The sequence below is a fragment of the Erithacus rubecula genome, assembly GCF_903797595.1.
Source record: "Erithacus rubecula genome assembly, contig: SUPER_Z_unloc_6, whole genome shotgun sequence".
NCBI classification, from domain to species: domain Eukaryota; kingdom Metazoa; phylum Chordata; class Aves; order Passeriformes; family Muscicapidae; genus Erithacus; species Erithacus rubecula.
In genome coordinates, this window is record NW_027635650.1 from 731968 (window position 1) to 747869 (window position 15902).

General features: G+C 38.2%; 1 protein-coding gene across 3 annotated transcripts in view; it reads right to left on the reverse strand.

The window, feature by feature from the left end:
* The window catches only part of ECPAS (Ecm29 proteasome adaptor and scaffold), a 57945-nt gene that overhangs the window by 17256 nt on the left and 24787 nt on the right, over positions 1-15902 (reverse strand). For all 3 annotated transcript variants that reach the window (XM_079331626.1, XM_079331625.1, XM_079331627.1), the window contains 14 exons: positions 15218-15321; positions 14098-14221; positions 11775-11855; positions 10823-11057; positions 10201-10292; positions 9289-9423; positions 7108-7273; positions 6522-6694; positions 5949-6050; positions 4066-4189; positions 3013-3158; positions 1895-1949; positions 1034-1148; positions 59-124 (listed from right to left, as the gene is read on the reverse strand). In XM_079331626.1, coding sequence (XP_079187752.1) covers positions 59-124; positions 1034-1148; positions 1895-1949; positions 3013-3158; positions 4066-4189; positions 5949-6050; positions 6522-6694; positions 7108-7273; positions 9289-9423; positions 10201-10292; positions 10823-11057; positions 11775-11855; positions 14098-14221; positions 15218-15321 — 1718 coding nt within the window. The remainder of the gene's footprint in view (positions 1-58; positions 125-1033; positions 1149-1894; positions 1950-3012; positions 3159-4065; positions 4190-5948; positions 6051-6521; positions 6695-7107; positions 7274-9288; positions 9424-10200; positions 10293-10822; positions 11058-11774; positions 11856-14097; positions 14222-15217; positions 15322-15902) is intronic.

Here is a 15902-nt window from a genome sequence, read left to right on the forward strand (position 1 = left end):
TTACAAAATTTTGTTTCACACTAACTGTGTCTCTGTCAAAGACCAGAAGTATACTTACCCATCTGGGGTTTTACTCAGACCTCCCTGAAACACCACAGTTTCTCCAGTCATCTCATGTTTGGCTCTGGTAGAAAAGAAGTCCAGTATTAGTGTTACCAAACTCTACAGCTGAATACACTGCACACTACACAACAGTTAATTTTGCTTTATTAACTCAAGAACTTTGCATTTTTCTCAGCTGCAATCCCACAGAAAACATATAAGTGGGCAAAGCCACACACACTGCAAGGAATGTCATTAATCTGTGTATCACACAAGGAGACATTGCACAGCAAAACTCTCGCTGCAAACGTAAAAAGTCAAAATATTGAATGACGACTTCTTAGCTCTGTTCAGATGTGAGCCAATGTAATGGACAGCAAATTTCTATTTCAAAATGAAAAAATAACATTTTCATTCATCTTATTTCTTCCTGCTTACCACCACTGAATCCCTACATGCAAAGCCTCTTTAGGTCTTTATCATGAACTGGCCAAACCTACACCAGGTTAGACAAGAGAAGTCTATTAAAAAGCATTTCCAACACTGACCAACATGATCTCTAGCCATGAGTCTTGTAAGACCAGCATTTTTCATACTAAAGCTGACAAGCCACCATTAACAACACCTCCTTAGCTTTCCAGCACAACCAAGTCACCACTTCTGCAACATTTACAATGTGCTGAATTGCTGCAAGTGGTCATTGTTCTCTGCAACTACATAATGAAGCAAATAGCAAATCTAATCAAATCCCAACTCATCTGGACCACTTGAATCAGAAATGACATTTGAAGCTTTGTTGAATGGAACAAAAGCAGAACAACCTCAGTCACAAAACACTCTTACCTGATTTAAGAAATTTCTCAGTTTGACTCTGTGGATATTGGCTAGCCCTTGGCCCCAAAACATCTTTCCACACCAAAAAGAGGCACATTTTTATTCCCACCAGATACATAACTCAGTATTCTCTCACTGTGTTCTGAATTCACTGTACCTTTTCCCAGTCATAAGGGTATCAACGAGTGTAGTGACTAGCTCTTGCTGATCCTGTTCACTTCCTAGTTCATATATCAGTCCAAGACCTTTTGAAGCAACATCTTGACTAAGCTCTGCAAGAGATTTTACCAAGCAAAATTCAAAATAAGCATGTAACTAAGCAGTACACAAATTTCAAAGGTAAAGTTCAACCAAAATCAGGATGTAATAAACACAGCTGTGTGCTGCACTTCACAGCTCTCCGTTTAAGAGATCTAGTTTGTCATGACACAAACTTTGAATTCTGAAGCTGCAATTTGTTCTGAAGGCATAAACCCCTTCAAATTAGGTGATATCTTCACATAAGTATTGTTACTGCAATTGTTACTGTTATTGTTACTATTTTGAAACAGCAGAAAGAGTTCCAAGAGCCACAGGTATTCTGACATGTTAGTGGCTCCTGAAATCATTAGTGGTAATAGACTCTTCAGCTTCAGTTACTTTGTATAGGATGCTGGATGCCACTCTTCCTACTAGATGGCATGGATAGAACTATAAGCCAAAATGTGCTAGGTTGAAGAGGTTTTAAAGTTTCTGTCCATGCAGAAAACAACTCTGTGATATATAAAAAACAGAGGAGAAGTAACACCACTTCTGGTACTACAGTCTGAAGGGGTAAATGCAGTATGATTTTTAGCCAAATGCACAAAAAGCTGTGCTTTTTATCTCTGCACAATGCCTAGAAAAGACATAAGTCCTAGTAACATAAAGAATAGGAAGTTTCTACAGTCATCTTTTAATGATGACTGACAGAGTGTAGTTGACTTTCTCCTGAATGCCCACAAAAAGACACAACTTTTTATGACGCAACAGTACTTACCATCACTATCTGACAGAATTGAAACAAATGCACTTTGAATATCCTTGAGATGAGACTGTATGATAAGAAAAAAAAGACATTATTTTGGATCCTTTGTTTGGTCTCCAGGCAAGTTTCTAACAGATAAAGAGAGGTCACTCTACTAATGGACATGTCCATTTGAGCTACACTTATGACAAGAGCTGCTCTTCTTTCCAGACACCTAAGTAGCAGCCTGACTGGCATTTACAGAAGGTAACAGTTAATTGTCCAGCCCACCATGTATATATATCATGTCATTAGTAAACCACACATTTTATTTTCCCTGTTTAATACAAGGCAGCAATGCATTATAAATCTGGCTTGCAACTAGATGGGTTTTCTTCATCCCCAAACTGGTGAGTTTTGCCACCTCTCCACACAGTGCACTATTTAGATTACTGCAATTTGTGGCAATATTTTATATATAAAAGCTTACATTTGCAAAGCAGCTTGTCCCAAAGTTCTTTATCAATACCTGGAGAGTACAAAATAGCTGTACTCTTGGTCCCATCACAGTCCATAGTATTTCTATGCAGACAGAGGACATTTTGATTGGGAAAGTTATATTTAGTCCTTATATAGGACTTTTCACATTCTCTCATTACAGACAAGCACTTTAAATACAAGGTCCGTAAAGCGTACCAAAAATACATTGCACAGGAAGCCATTGTAACTGCTCCTAGGGACCAAAGATAAACATTGTGAAACAAAAGTTCTGTACTCCTTCTTCCCCTCCTAGACCTCTCTTAAAAATTTTTTCCAGTATAAGACCTAAACACTATACAGATACCAAACTCTTCTTCCAAGGTAAGATGTAGTGCCTCTTCATCTTACAACAGCTATTTACATGGAGCTTACTCTGACTTGGATGCAAGTCAGATGTTTACAAAGGTGAAAAACACCCTTGTTTAATTGCCAGATAGTCTGTTCCTCTAGAAACAAAAGATGGGCCATGTCTCAAAAAGACCTCAGTAAGGACTGTACCAGTATGGGGAGAAAAGAGGCAATAAAAGTGAAAGGGAAGGAAGAGACAGAAACAAGGTAGGAAGCAAAAATAAGGACAAGGAGCCAGTGCTAGAAAAGGCATTATTTCTTACCTTAATTGCTTTGTGGGTGCTCAGCTTCTTCACCAACGACAGAAGCCAGATGCAAGCTGCCTGCCTAACATGTGGGTTGGGACTGATGATGTGCTTGTTCAAAATAAGGTCTAGGACCCAGGGCACCACATCATTCACTTTCAAATCTATAGGTAAAAACAAAGGTGGAGGGGAGGAACTTCGATAACTGTCTATACCCATTTTAATGAAAATAATTAAAAACTTAATGAACTCAAGAGTATCAGCACCTTAATCTCTACTAATTTAAGAAGTCAGCAGAGTTATTGGGAAAGTAATAACAGTAGAATAAATAGTAGAAATACAGAACCCTCCTAACCCTTCATGAATATGCTTCAGAGCCTGTGGCAAAGAAGATGTACCATTCACATTGCCTAAGACTCAGGGCAAAAGTTTTTTAGTTTTCTTTTTGTTAGGACTCACAGTCTCTGGAGCCATAAGAATGTTTAATTTCTAGTACGTGCCTATCTTTGTGTACACTACACATCTAAGACCACCGTCACAAAATTAAAACACGTGTTTGCACGTCTGAAACTGATATTTATGGCTGCCTGATTTGAAGCTAACCTTTTGTCACACTTGTACTTCAAGGGGTATAAAATCTTTGTCCTGAAATAGAATTTCCGCATTTATTGCACATAAATTTCAATTAATTGTATCACTTGAAGTTATTGGAAAACACTTGCAATTTGATTTTATAACCCTATTTTCCTGTTCAGGCTTCAAAATTATATTTAAGATTTGTATATTAAAACCCCAAAACTAACTCAACATGGCAAATAAAAAAAAAACAAAACCAACACCCAAACAAATACAGACCCAAGTGCCAATGAATCATATTTAAACAGCCCATTAATAAAGTCTTCAGTCGTCTGAGCAGATGGACATGAAGAGGTAAAACAACCTGTATATAACCACAAACACAAAACCTCTTTTGCATGTTCTGTTATGAACCAAACACTACAGAAATGAAGCCTGGAACCAAGTCTTAGTACAGACATTTCCCAACCCAGCCCCTATACTGGGAAGGCCTACTTGAAGGAGGGATATATTCCTCCTCTGTGACTGTCCATGCATCTCGTGCAGCCACTGAGCTGGTTCCAACAGCAGCACTGGTAATAGCTTCGCCAACAGTGAACTGCAGCTCTATCTGTTTGGCCTGGAAAACACAGAGCATCACTGTCAGTACTGACTAAGCATACACCAAAACTTCCAGCATTTAATCCACAAAACTAGTCTCTTCCCCATTCCCAATGTTTAGTACCAATTTACAGTAAGATCATTCTTCTGGTGAGCTTCTGAGACTACATGGCACCTCAGACCCACTGAAGTTGATGGAAAATGAGGCAACACCAAACTGTCTGAGTTGGATAATAAAAGCTAAAATTTTCATATTTTTTTAAAGCATACCTTTGACCAAGTATTTACTAATCTCTGCAGAAGCTCACCTTGGTGAAAAGAAAGAATTCAATAGAATGAAAATAAAACAAAGTTAAAATTATGCTGATAGTGATTAGTGAAAATTATTACGGCTTTACTATAACAGAGAGTATTGAAAGAGTCTCCTATAATTCCATCCAGAAGCTGATCTCTTAAAAGATGCAGAAACCTCTTTTTCACATTAAAATAATTCAGGTGGTACTTGTTTTGCTTCACTGTCCTCCTTACACTATTCTCTGAGCCTTCAGAAAGGATATGCCATTTTCTTCTCAGTACTTATGATGAATCTTATGCTGTAAGAACTGTTTCCATAACCAACCACTGAGTACCTTCTACATAGCTTTCCTTATGCTCTAGAAACACAAAATGCTCAGGCTCTCAGAGAATTAAGCTCTTAGCTTCCTGCAATCTAAGATAAATAGGTTTTTTTTTCCAAGTGCAGCTTTTATAAAGAAAGTTGTAGCATCCCCATGCAGTTATAGGAGAAAACCACAGCACTCAGAAACATCTTTTAATATTTGGGTACACAGTATTCTTAGTATTTTCAATATTCTAAGTACAGCGATAGGACAAGTGATTAATGGCTTCAAACTGAGAGCAGGCTTAGATGAACTACTAGAAAGAAACCATTTACTAGAAAGAAATCATTTCAATCAGTGGTGAAACACTGGAAGAGTTCATTCACAGATGCCCCAACCCCAGTGTTCAAGGTCGGGTTAGATTTGGCTTTGAGCAACTTGGTCTAGTGTGAAGTGTCCCTGCCCACAGCAGAGGGGTCACCTTTAAGGTCCCTTCCAACTCAAATCATCCCATAATTCTATGGTTCTTGCTAGTTTGATCACATCAGAACTCACCAAAGTATGCCTGATACTCAAAAGCCACTTCTACAATGCAGAATCCTATGTCAGTATCAGCAAGGAAGAAAGGTAAAACAAACTGGAAAGGTAAATGAAGGACACTAAAAAAAGCTCCTTTATTTAGTTTTGTTATCTAGCATATTGCAATCCGTATAGAAGGTCTGAAGTACTGTGAAAGAATGCAGTGGACTTCAAAGATACATTTAGATGAACAAGAGATACATATATCCCTATAAACTTCTAATTCAAGTGAGTTGTATTAGCTGAGGTAATTCAGAGGTATTTCTATTACCTACTTTCAGGGTACTTTTGAAGGTCTAATGCTTAATTATCTAAAGATTTTTCACATACAGTGTACAAAAAAAATTAAAAAAAAATTCATAAGCCACTCGAAGGGGAATGTCTCAGACTTAGGCGGAGACCTGGACTAGCAAGTTTTTAAACTGTGGCATAAAATCCAAGTCTACCTCTGCTCTCTTTTTCAAGGCAGTTTTAAAAAACCTAGAGGCAGCGTTACAAAAAGTCAACTCCCTTTGTAAATCTGACTCCAGACTACATAAAAAGCATCCAAAGAGAAATACTCATTGTAGTATAAAGGATAATACATTGATAGTGTCTTACCTCCACAGAATCCATTAAACCCTGCAGCAATAGCTTCTGGTGGGGAAAATCTTCATCTCCCACTGGGAAGTAGCCTAATGTCTGTATTGCTCGTTCCTTCATCTTAAATATAAACAAAAAAATAACACCATCATATAACCTTCCTGTAATTCCAGAAGATGCACTTTAAACCCACTATTTCTCATCCTTGCTGAAGTTCCACTCAAGGTATCAGACGTACATGCAAGCTGCTTATTAAATCAATCAATGCACCTCTTTTCCAAACCAGATCAGAACAAATGTCCTGTTACCTTAGAGGATTATTTGCAGGTATAAGAAAATACTACCATATTTCTTGAATTAAAATTAAGACCATTCATATTTTCATCTCTTAAGCCCGTAGTTACAACTATAGAATGCACATGCAATCAGTGCTAGACAATATTAGAAAGACCCTGACCCTACCAAACTCACTAAAGCCAACAAAAAGCCCAATTTCTTTAAAAAACAAGGCTGAGTTTGGCAGGTAATACATATACCTAGTGAGCATTCAAGAAATGAACAGAAATCATAAGAACATTACAGAAGTCTTGCCTTATTTGTTTCTTTGCTGGAAGGGATTCGGGCCAGTAAATTTTCAACAAGTTTCAGCTTTGTAAATCCCGTTCCTTCGTTGGGGATTGGCAAGGGGCCATTCCTGCCAATCTCCCCAAGAGCCATACAAGCCCCCACAACAAGAAAGGGAGAGGTACTGTCCAGAAAAGATCCTGCAGGGAAAAGGAAACCAAAACCATTCTGATTTTGTGGTTTGTATTATTGTTATTTAGCAGAGGGCAGGCACTTCCATTTTATCCATATAGAAGAAGTAAAGCATTAATCTCCTCTACAGCTAGTAGGAAGCATTATGTTAGAAAAAAATGGAAGTGAAAGAAGACATTGGGAGGAGTCTAGGCAATGACACCATTCCTGATTGTGCTGTGTTGGTCTGCAAGCCCAGCTAGGTTTTGTTGAAATGTCCATACATCTAACCAAATTACAAGCTTACAGGCTGTAATTCTGTCACAAAAATTTAACTCAAGATAACACTATATATAGGCTGAGCATCTCAGAAAAATCCTCAGCCTGGGCTGGATAAAAAAAACAACTGCTACATTATACAAAGTCTTAGGCAGGAAGTTACCTATTGTCTCTGTTGTCAACTTTATAAGTTGGTCTTGCTCCGGCATGACTGAAGCGTTCGGTTGTTCTCTGTCATGTAGCTCCATTGTTCTGATTTTCCCTTTGGCCAAGTATCTTCCTACTGTAAATCCCAAAGCCAACAAGGATCCATGTTGGACCTCCGGGCTCTAAAGACAACACCAACAGTGCAAAAAAATCTCATTTTCAAACTGCATAAGACTTTGCACAAAGCACTGATTTAAAAACACAGTGAAAAAGCCAGATCAGAAGGCACCTTGAAGAATGCAGAGCTCTAACATATAAAACAACGGAGAGTTGTAAAACAACAGAGTTTGATATTGTTAGTGCTCTCTGAGCACTATAATGAATGGACTTCTCTAAGATTAATGAACAAAAATTAAAAAAGATGTAGGAGGATAGATTAAGAATTTATCACCAGGACTCACATTCCTAAAGCTACACTTAACCCTCCCCCCCCAATACTATGTTGTCTCTACTTAAAAACCAGACATACTCAGACTAAAGGGACAAAATGCACTCTTTGATAAAAAGCAGTAGAGCATAATTGCTCTACATTTCTATGGCTAAAAATGAGAACACACCTGACCTATGCTGAAGGCAATGCCTCTACAGCTAGGCAGGCCACAAATTGTGAAACCTAATTAATACAATTAAATGCCAAGAAATTTCTAAGAAATTTCCACTAATTTCTCCAATGCTGATTTGGTGCTGGAACTATTTAATGACCATGTTTATTCCTACAAGTGAATTCTAGCAAAAGGATTTTGTGGAGAAAAAAGGCTGTAAGACTCAAATGCCACCTAATTGGAAAAAAAACTAAACAAACCAACAAGTGAAGGGTGCAAGGGTTTAAACTTAGATTAGCTCATACCTCTTGTTTTTTAACACTATATACATTGCACCGGTGCAATTGTGCTGCCAGAATGGGATCCTCAACCTAGCCTAGCCACCAGAAACTGTTCCTTGATGTGGTCTTACTGCAGCAAAGACAGCAGAAGATGAACCCTTCCCCCATCTCCACTTTAGTTATCCATTCACACTGCAGTCTGTACTGAGACAGTAGGATCACCAACACCCCTAGCTGTACAAATTCAAGTGGTTTTGTACAGCAGCAGCAAGTCAGAACTCCATCTGACTCAGACTCACAAAGGCATGGGAGCACCCTACTTTTTTTTCTTTTCACCAGTGTGAGTGGGGCTGAAAGCAGCAGTGGGGGACTGGGACCCATATATACTGGCTTCATGACTGCAAGAGCTGTGCCCCACACAAAACTGAGCAATGACATGGCTTTGGCTCACAGACAAAGCTTTCACAGATTCAAAATAAATTATGTTTGTTAATTACAATATAAAGCAATCAGCACTTCTTGTCAGCCTGCTACCTGCAATGTAAAATGGTGGCCTTTTAAGTCCTTTAAAGAGACTGAAAGAAAACCATTTTGGGAATACAGAACCTAGAAATGCTACCTACACCTTCCCCTCCCACACAGGATTCAGGACACACCAGCACATAAATCAGACCGATTTGTTTTCGGGACTCCTTTTCCATGCTTGCAGTAGCAAAATGGAGAAATAAGGGCAAGGGGAGGCAAAAGGAGCTGCTGAAGAAGGGAAGGCAGGCAAACATGCCACGTAAAGGCACAGCCGTGGAGGGCTGCTGAGCATCTATGTGGGGCTAGAAAAAAAAGGCACAGCCCTAACACAGCACAAGATCCTGAAGCAGTGAGGACCCAGGAGGCAACCGTGGCTCAGAAGGGAACGAGGTAAACAATTTAACAAGCTACAAATTTTCTTGATTCTGTGGGTGCTCAGGAATAAGGAACTGGTAAACAGTTTGAGGTAGGTAGTGCAATCCACTAACATGCAATAGGATATGACTATTTAGCTGGCTAAAAGTGGTTAAATACCTGACAGTGCTTTGCTTGGGATGTCCCCTCATGAAATCCTCCTACTGACCTTAACAGCTTCAGGGATTAATTTATTTAAAAATCACCTAGCATTCACCTACAACAAAAATCCCTTCTCACAATCCAACTGGAAGTCAATTAGTTAATTTTACACCCAGATTAAGGTTAATACATCCTGGACACAGTGAGATTCAAGTATCCTATCAGTAATACGACATGAGAAAAAACAAGAAGCAGACAAAAGAAGGTAATTACATGGCTGTCTTTTGTCATCTTGATCAGCTGCTCCAAGGACGCCCTAAGCTCATCGCCAGACATGGTAGACAGCACTACAGAGTAAAACAGGGCTGCAAGCTCACGCATTTCCTCTTTGTTAGTGTTCATCAGGTTCTGTGGAAGTTATAAAAAACAACACAAACCATGAAATAGGGAAGCAGCTTCTTACCCAGTCTGGTCATAAAGAGGTTCAATATACAAAGACAATTGTCATGGAGATACAAAACAGTTATCAGTTCAGAAAGCACTCTTTAAACCAGTAACACTGTCACTTAATAAGAAACAAAGCCCTCAATTCAACAAAGCTGAAAATTCATTACACACTTGAGAAAGAAGACCACTAGCCACAAGAGGGCCAACCAACAGTTCTGTGTCAAAACACGCAGATCAAATTCTTGGCTGAATTTTGTCTTCAGCTAACAGCTTCCAGGTTTCACATTCATACTGAGCTTAGAAAAACCACTACTTTTCCTGAGTGGCTGGAGGCTTCCATACCCTTCTTATTAATCAAAGGGAAAAAAACCCCTCAAGACAGTTAACCATTCAAATCCAACCACGACAAAAAAAGTGTCCAGTAAACCACAGTTCTCAAAGCAAAATTACCCAATTTGTACCTGAGATCTTGTATTGTTTGATTAAATTATCAAAATCTGAATTTTGGAAGCTTCAGGTAATTTGTTATGACATAATCTTACCTCTACCAGCAATTTGATGTATAATGCAATGCATTCTGTGAAAAATTCATCCTCAAATCTTTGAGTGCCTTGGGCCACCACAAAGAAACCAAAATGAGCCACGCAAACAACAAGAAATAATCTTTCAGGGTCATGCTAATGTCAAATTCCATCCACCCCCCAGAAAAACACCCAAAAAAGGGGGTTTTCACAATACCTTAATCCAATCCATTTTGTCTACAAATCTGGTAGCTAGTTTTTCTGGATACACTGAAACAACCTCTAGAAGACAATACATGACTGGCAAACCTAAACAATAATTAAAAAAATAGGCTATTAAACAACTCCAGTATTTACAACAATGTAACATTCACTGCTAAAAACAGGTAAAGAACTATCAGGCAATTCAGGCATTTATTTATTAATTAATTCACTAGGAATAACAAACAATACAGAATAATAAGGTATAATATTTCTCAGACATATTAGGGAAACTAATAAAGGTAAACACTCTAGTAGTAATTAATTCAAAATGCATTCAAATGTTTTGGACTACACTTGTGGCAGATAGGCTATCAGATCAGGAAGACACAGAATTCACTGGTGAGGACGCTGTTATATACAATGGCTTCACTATTATGTCAACTGATGCTGCAATTCTACAGCCATGCTTTCTCCCACCTACAAAATAACACAGAAGAAAACAAGTTTAAACTAAATAGTACGTAGTCTGTGTTTCAATTCTGATTGCTGAAGCCAAGTTCAAAACACAAGACAATTCATTTCTAGTAAGAGAAGATATTGGTTTCTTCAGGATACTGCTGCACACAGCTTCTTACCTCCAACACCAGCTAAGAGCTGCTGAAGAAGGCTGATATATATATGTACAGGGTTCGTTTCTGCACTTTTTGAAGAGGAGGAGGAGGAAGAAGAGAAAGATATGTGGTTGCCAGACATGAGGTTTCTTATGTAACGTCCAATGGCTGGTGCATGATCTTGCATTTCTGCCAAGCTCTGTGAGGTTGGCACCACACCAGCGCTGTGAGCAAGACACATCCGCAGATAGAGAACTATCTAAGTAGAGAAGATAAAAACACAGGATCCTGAATGCATATGCACTTGAAAAACGATGCAGGAGACAAAAGAGTAGAGAATATGCTGGTTCAATGTAACCAAAATGGAATAACTTTTTCTTTTATCAAATAGAGACAGAAGAGTTAGTATAGTAACAAGAAGAAACAAAGTGTAACAAACCTTTGGACCTCTTTCTGCAATAGACCTGACAGCCCCACATCACTCTCTAGGAGATTAAATCATATGTAGGCTTTTGGTTTATCATCAGCTGATGCAACTTCTTGCAGAGAGTTCAGCCTGCAGCCTATAATGATTTGGCACATGTACAAATGCAACCTAATGCATTGCTAGTACACATGTCACTTCCCATCTCAGTTTGTGTCTACAGACACAAAGCCTGGAATTCTGTTAGAAAAAGAGCCTCAAGGAGCATAATGGCATCTCTGCACAGGACTGCCTGTCTGATATCTAATGCTACTCCACTAGTGATGCTGCAGAAAAGCAGTGCAGCAATCCTCTCGTGAACATTCCTTCCAAACTCCCCAGGAAAATCTTGATCAGTCTGCTGTTTAAGGACAAAGGATGGAGAGTTAATCCAAACATCTGTTCCAAAGCATTTTTGAATATAGGGTGACTCATAGTACCTGTTAATTTTTGATGCTGTCCTCTAGATAAATAGTGGTACACGTATCTGAGAAAGTAAAATCGGACAATTACCTCTCCAAATGTGGCAGGATTAAAGGGCAATGCTGCAGTTCCAGTCATATATTTAGCTGGTGTTTTCATTCGGTGAGTGGCCTAAACAACAGAATATATTACGAGTAGAACATTCAGACCCATAATAGCAGAAATGTTGGAAACTCAGTAAAATTTTGCTGATTGACTCTGTTAATCCTTCACTTAGCAACCAAAAATGTACAACAGTTCTGCAATAAAAAGGGCACAGTGCACTTGGTGATAGTCAGGTTGATCTACTTTATATAAATTCAGAAAGAGGAATCTCTGAATGCATGAGAGGGAATAGCAGGGGAGGTTGAAGGAGTACAACACTCTTTTTTCCTTTCAGGAAAGGAAGAAACACTTTAGAAGCACTTTAGAATTTAAAAGTAAAGTACCTCAAACTTCCAAAGTCTGAACCTCCTCCCTGACAGGCAGCCAGAAAGCTTTTAAATGGCAGCTCTGCCTGGAGAGGCTGCAAAGCAGCCAGGCTTCCCCAGTACTGGGAGGTGGGTGCCTGTGCTGTGCCAACCAAATTCAGGGAGCCTCTCAGACAGAGAGACTCCAGGGGAACCTCTCTACCTGCTATGTGGAAGGCTGCAGCAGCAAGTGAGCAACTTCTTTCCATGTAAATGTTAGCTTTGATAAGCAGGAATATGCCAGCCAAAAAACATCCAAACAGGAGGTTTTAAGTGACACCCAATGCAAATGTTGCAGAAAAGTAATATGCATATATTAAACACACAACATGTACATCAGCGGTAGGGCTTGATTCAGTCAAGCAACCTTGTACTTGAGTAAACACACAAGGCAATTGCAGAAGACAACAGATCCGCACTCTCCTTAGCACACCGTGATCTTTTGCAATGCTAATTTCAATGACAGAGATTTAGTAAAGAAAACCTGATCTAGTGAACAGATAGTGACTCCCCTGAGGAATGGTTTCCCACACATACCCAGCAGATTGAGTCCTACTCTTTCACACGTATTTTTCTTACAGAAGGAGAAAAGGATCATGCTAAATCATGCAGTCCTTTTTCATCTCAGCCAACTGTGCCAAGCAATGCATACAGATTTCTCAAGCAATCTCCAAAAGTCACATATTATTGATAGTACGTGAAAAAATCACACTTTGAGATAACAAAACAAATAATTACACCTCTAGGATTTTTAAATACACTTTTTGGACACATAAAGATTGGAAAAGTGCTAAAAAAAAATTTAACTCCCCTGTGATTGAGGACCTCTTGCTTTTGTCAGTAGTGATTAAGCTGCACTGATCCATAATTATTTAGTGACACTACAAATGTTAAAAAACATAAAATTAAAACTAACTTCAGGGAGACAAAATTTAAGAGCTATGTAAAACTCAATCTTGGTTTCTTAATTTTTAAAAATCTACTTAAACAGACAGCATTCTGGCCAAAAAGTAAGTTCTCTCACAGAGCTTCAAATACTTCAGAGTATTAGTAGAGTATAACAACATCAGAAAACACATTTCAGAAGAAATCTCTCAGGTATAAGAGTTCTGCTATCACAGATCTTCTGCAAAATCACATGTACTTCAACATTACATACTTCTGACATTTCTTTTAAAAGTAGCCTATGACAGGAAAAAATATTGTCAGTGACCCTCCACATGTCCTTCACTGTTTGTAAACCTAGAACAGCTACTATACACAGAAGTATGTAACACAAACAATATTTTAGCACTTCTCCAGATGACCTCTCAGTGCAAACAGTTGTGAGTAAACTGAGTGGCAGAATTTTCGGTGCATCATTCCACTCAATGCATAAAGGCCATTTACGTGGCCATTATTCTACAAATTGCAATGAAGATTAAAAATTAAGCCTTTAAATACATCAGGCTTCTTCACTTGTTCTAGTATCTCCTTTCCTAGGATTTTTTTTTCATTTATGTACATTACTTTTCGCTGGGCCAAATAAACAGTAGTCTTTTTGCACCTTCAGGAACTGTGTTTGTGAAATACACCAGATTATTAGGCTTGAAAACAGGATTCCTCATTCTACATATCATCAACATAAATTTCAAGAATGCAAAACATACCCTTTTTAAAAGATTAATCTTTTATTCATTTTTTAAAAAGACCTGCCTCACTACTTAACACTTGGATCTCTGGCAATTGCTGCCAGCAGATAATCTTGGCAATGAAATACTATGTGTGGTCTTTATTTTGATTTTCACTAACTTTATTCCTTGGGGCAGCTCTAGGAAACAGACAAAGGGAAGACAAGACCATACTTATCCCATGTCTAAGCATCATGTATCTATTTGTCATTTACTGTGACAGAAGCACTGTACCTTGTCTTGAATGTAATGGACCATTTCAGGGAAGGAAGGCAATTGCCTCCCAGAACTCTCCTTTTCATTTTTTTCAGAAAATGTTCTCAATACCCGCTGGGCTTCTCCATGTACCTCCTCCCGCCTTTCAGAAGAAAAGAAGAGAAACAAGCATTATTTTCACAAAACAAGCAGTCTTTAATGAGTAATAAGGTATGTTGTGAAGATGGGCAAGACAGAACAGTTTTTAAATGAGATGTGGGGCAGGGGGGTGTTGAAAGAAAGAGAGGAAAAAAAAATCTTCCGCTACAACTTTTAATATCCTTCTAGTGTTCACTGTCAGTTCCTGGTTCCCACATCCTTGTTTTCCTGTCTCTTACTTCTCCCTATCCCTTCTACAGTCAAGATTCAGCTGCCACCTACCAGGTTTATCATTATTTACTCAACAGTAGATAACTACTCATAAAACAGTGCAGACACTACAATGACAGAGTTGGTTGCTGCAACTGATCTGTTTAACTTTCCTTGGTTATACAACAGCTACTCTTATCAAAAATTAAGTAATTAAAGTAAGCTGGAAAAAAACTCCCACCACTTACACTGCAGTAACAGAAAATTGCAAATGAAATTATTATTGTAATTTAACAAGTCACCTATTCCTCAGCAGAGAGTGGCAACTCTCAAAACTGCATGCTCAATTCTTTTCAAACACACAATAAAAATAAAGTGCTCGAATTTGCCAGGAAAAAAATATTACTAGACACTGTAAAAGGTCTTCAGTTAATGCATTTTTAATTTTCCAACCACAATTGATCATTAATATGAAATGCTTTAGTGACTGCAGTTCATCTGAAACAAGAACAACAATCTAAAGACTGTCACTGAGTACAGTAACAGTTCTCCTCAGGAACATCAAGAATGTGAAGTTTGATTTCCAAATTACCATATTTAATCTCCTTTGAGTTCTTTATGTACGAACTTACACACACACAGATAAATGTATTAATATTTAATCCAAATATATAAAATGCATATACGTGTGTGTGCATATGCATACACACACACACACATATATATATATATATACACAAATATACACACCTATTTATGAGAAAATACTTTATAAAGGAAAACAACTTACGGGTCTCCTGCAGCTAACAGGAGTAAGTATCTGGAAGGGATATGATCTGGAGGGAACACTGTGCTAGCAAATTTTACAGCCACTTGACGTACTTGAACTTCAGGCTTGAAGGAAAAAGACACAAACATGATTGAGTTTTAAATGACAGCAGTAATGACTTTCACCACTTGTATATTATCAGTCATTTGTTTTACTTCTGGTACCAACATGATCCAAAAAGTTTTAGACATTTTGAGACATTACTTGTGCTTATACTTCATATGGCAGTAGACAGGGCAAAGAAAAAGCAATTCTCATATGTACACAAGTGGGGGAATTAAATTAAACATAATTAAATGTTTAATTAAACACATACACACTCTGGGGAATCATACTAATTCTTGAAAAACTTAACTGCTCCATCTTTTGAAATTAAATGAAACTGACATATATCATCTCTCCAACAAAAACAGAGAAATGCTTAGGAGCAGCATAGCCAGAGGTGAGAAAGAAACATCAGCTTAGGGTGGTCATTCTGTCTGTAAAGTACAGATAGTATCAAAAAGGTAATGCCTGGAGACTTACATCCCTTAAGCAAAGGAGTTATCAGCACGAAAATTCTCTTACACTAGAAATGTGTACACCTTCACAGTCAGCCTGAGTATCCATGCAAACACCAAGTACACAACAATCATTCCTTCTAAAA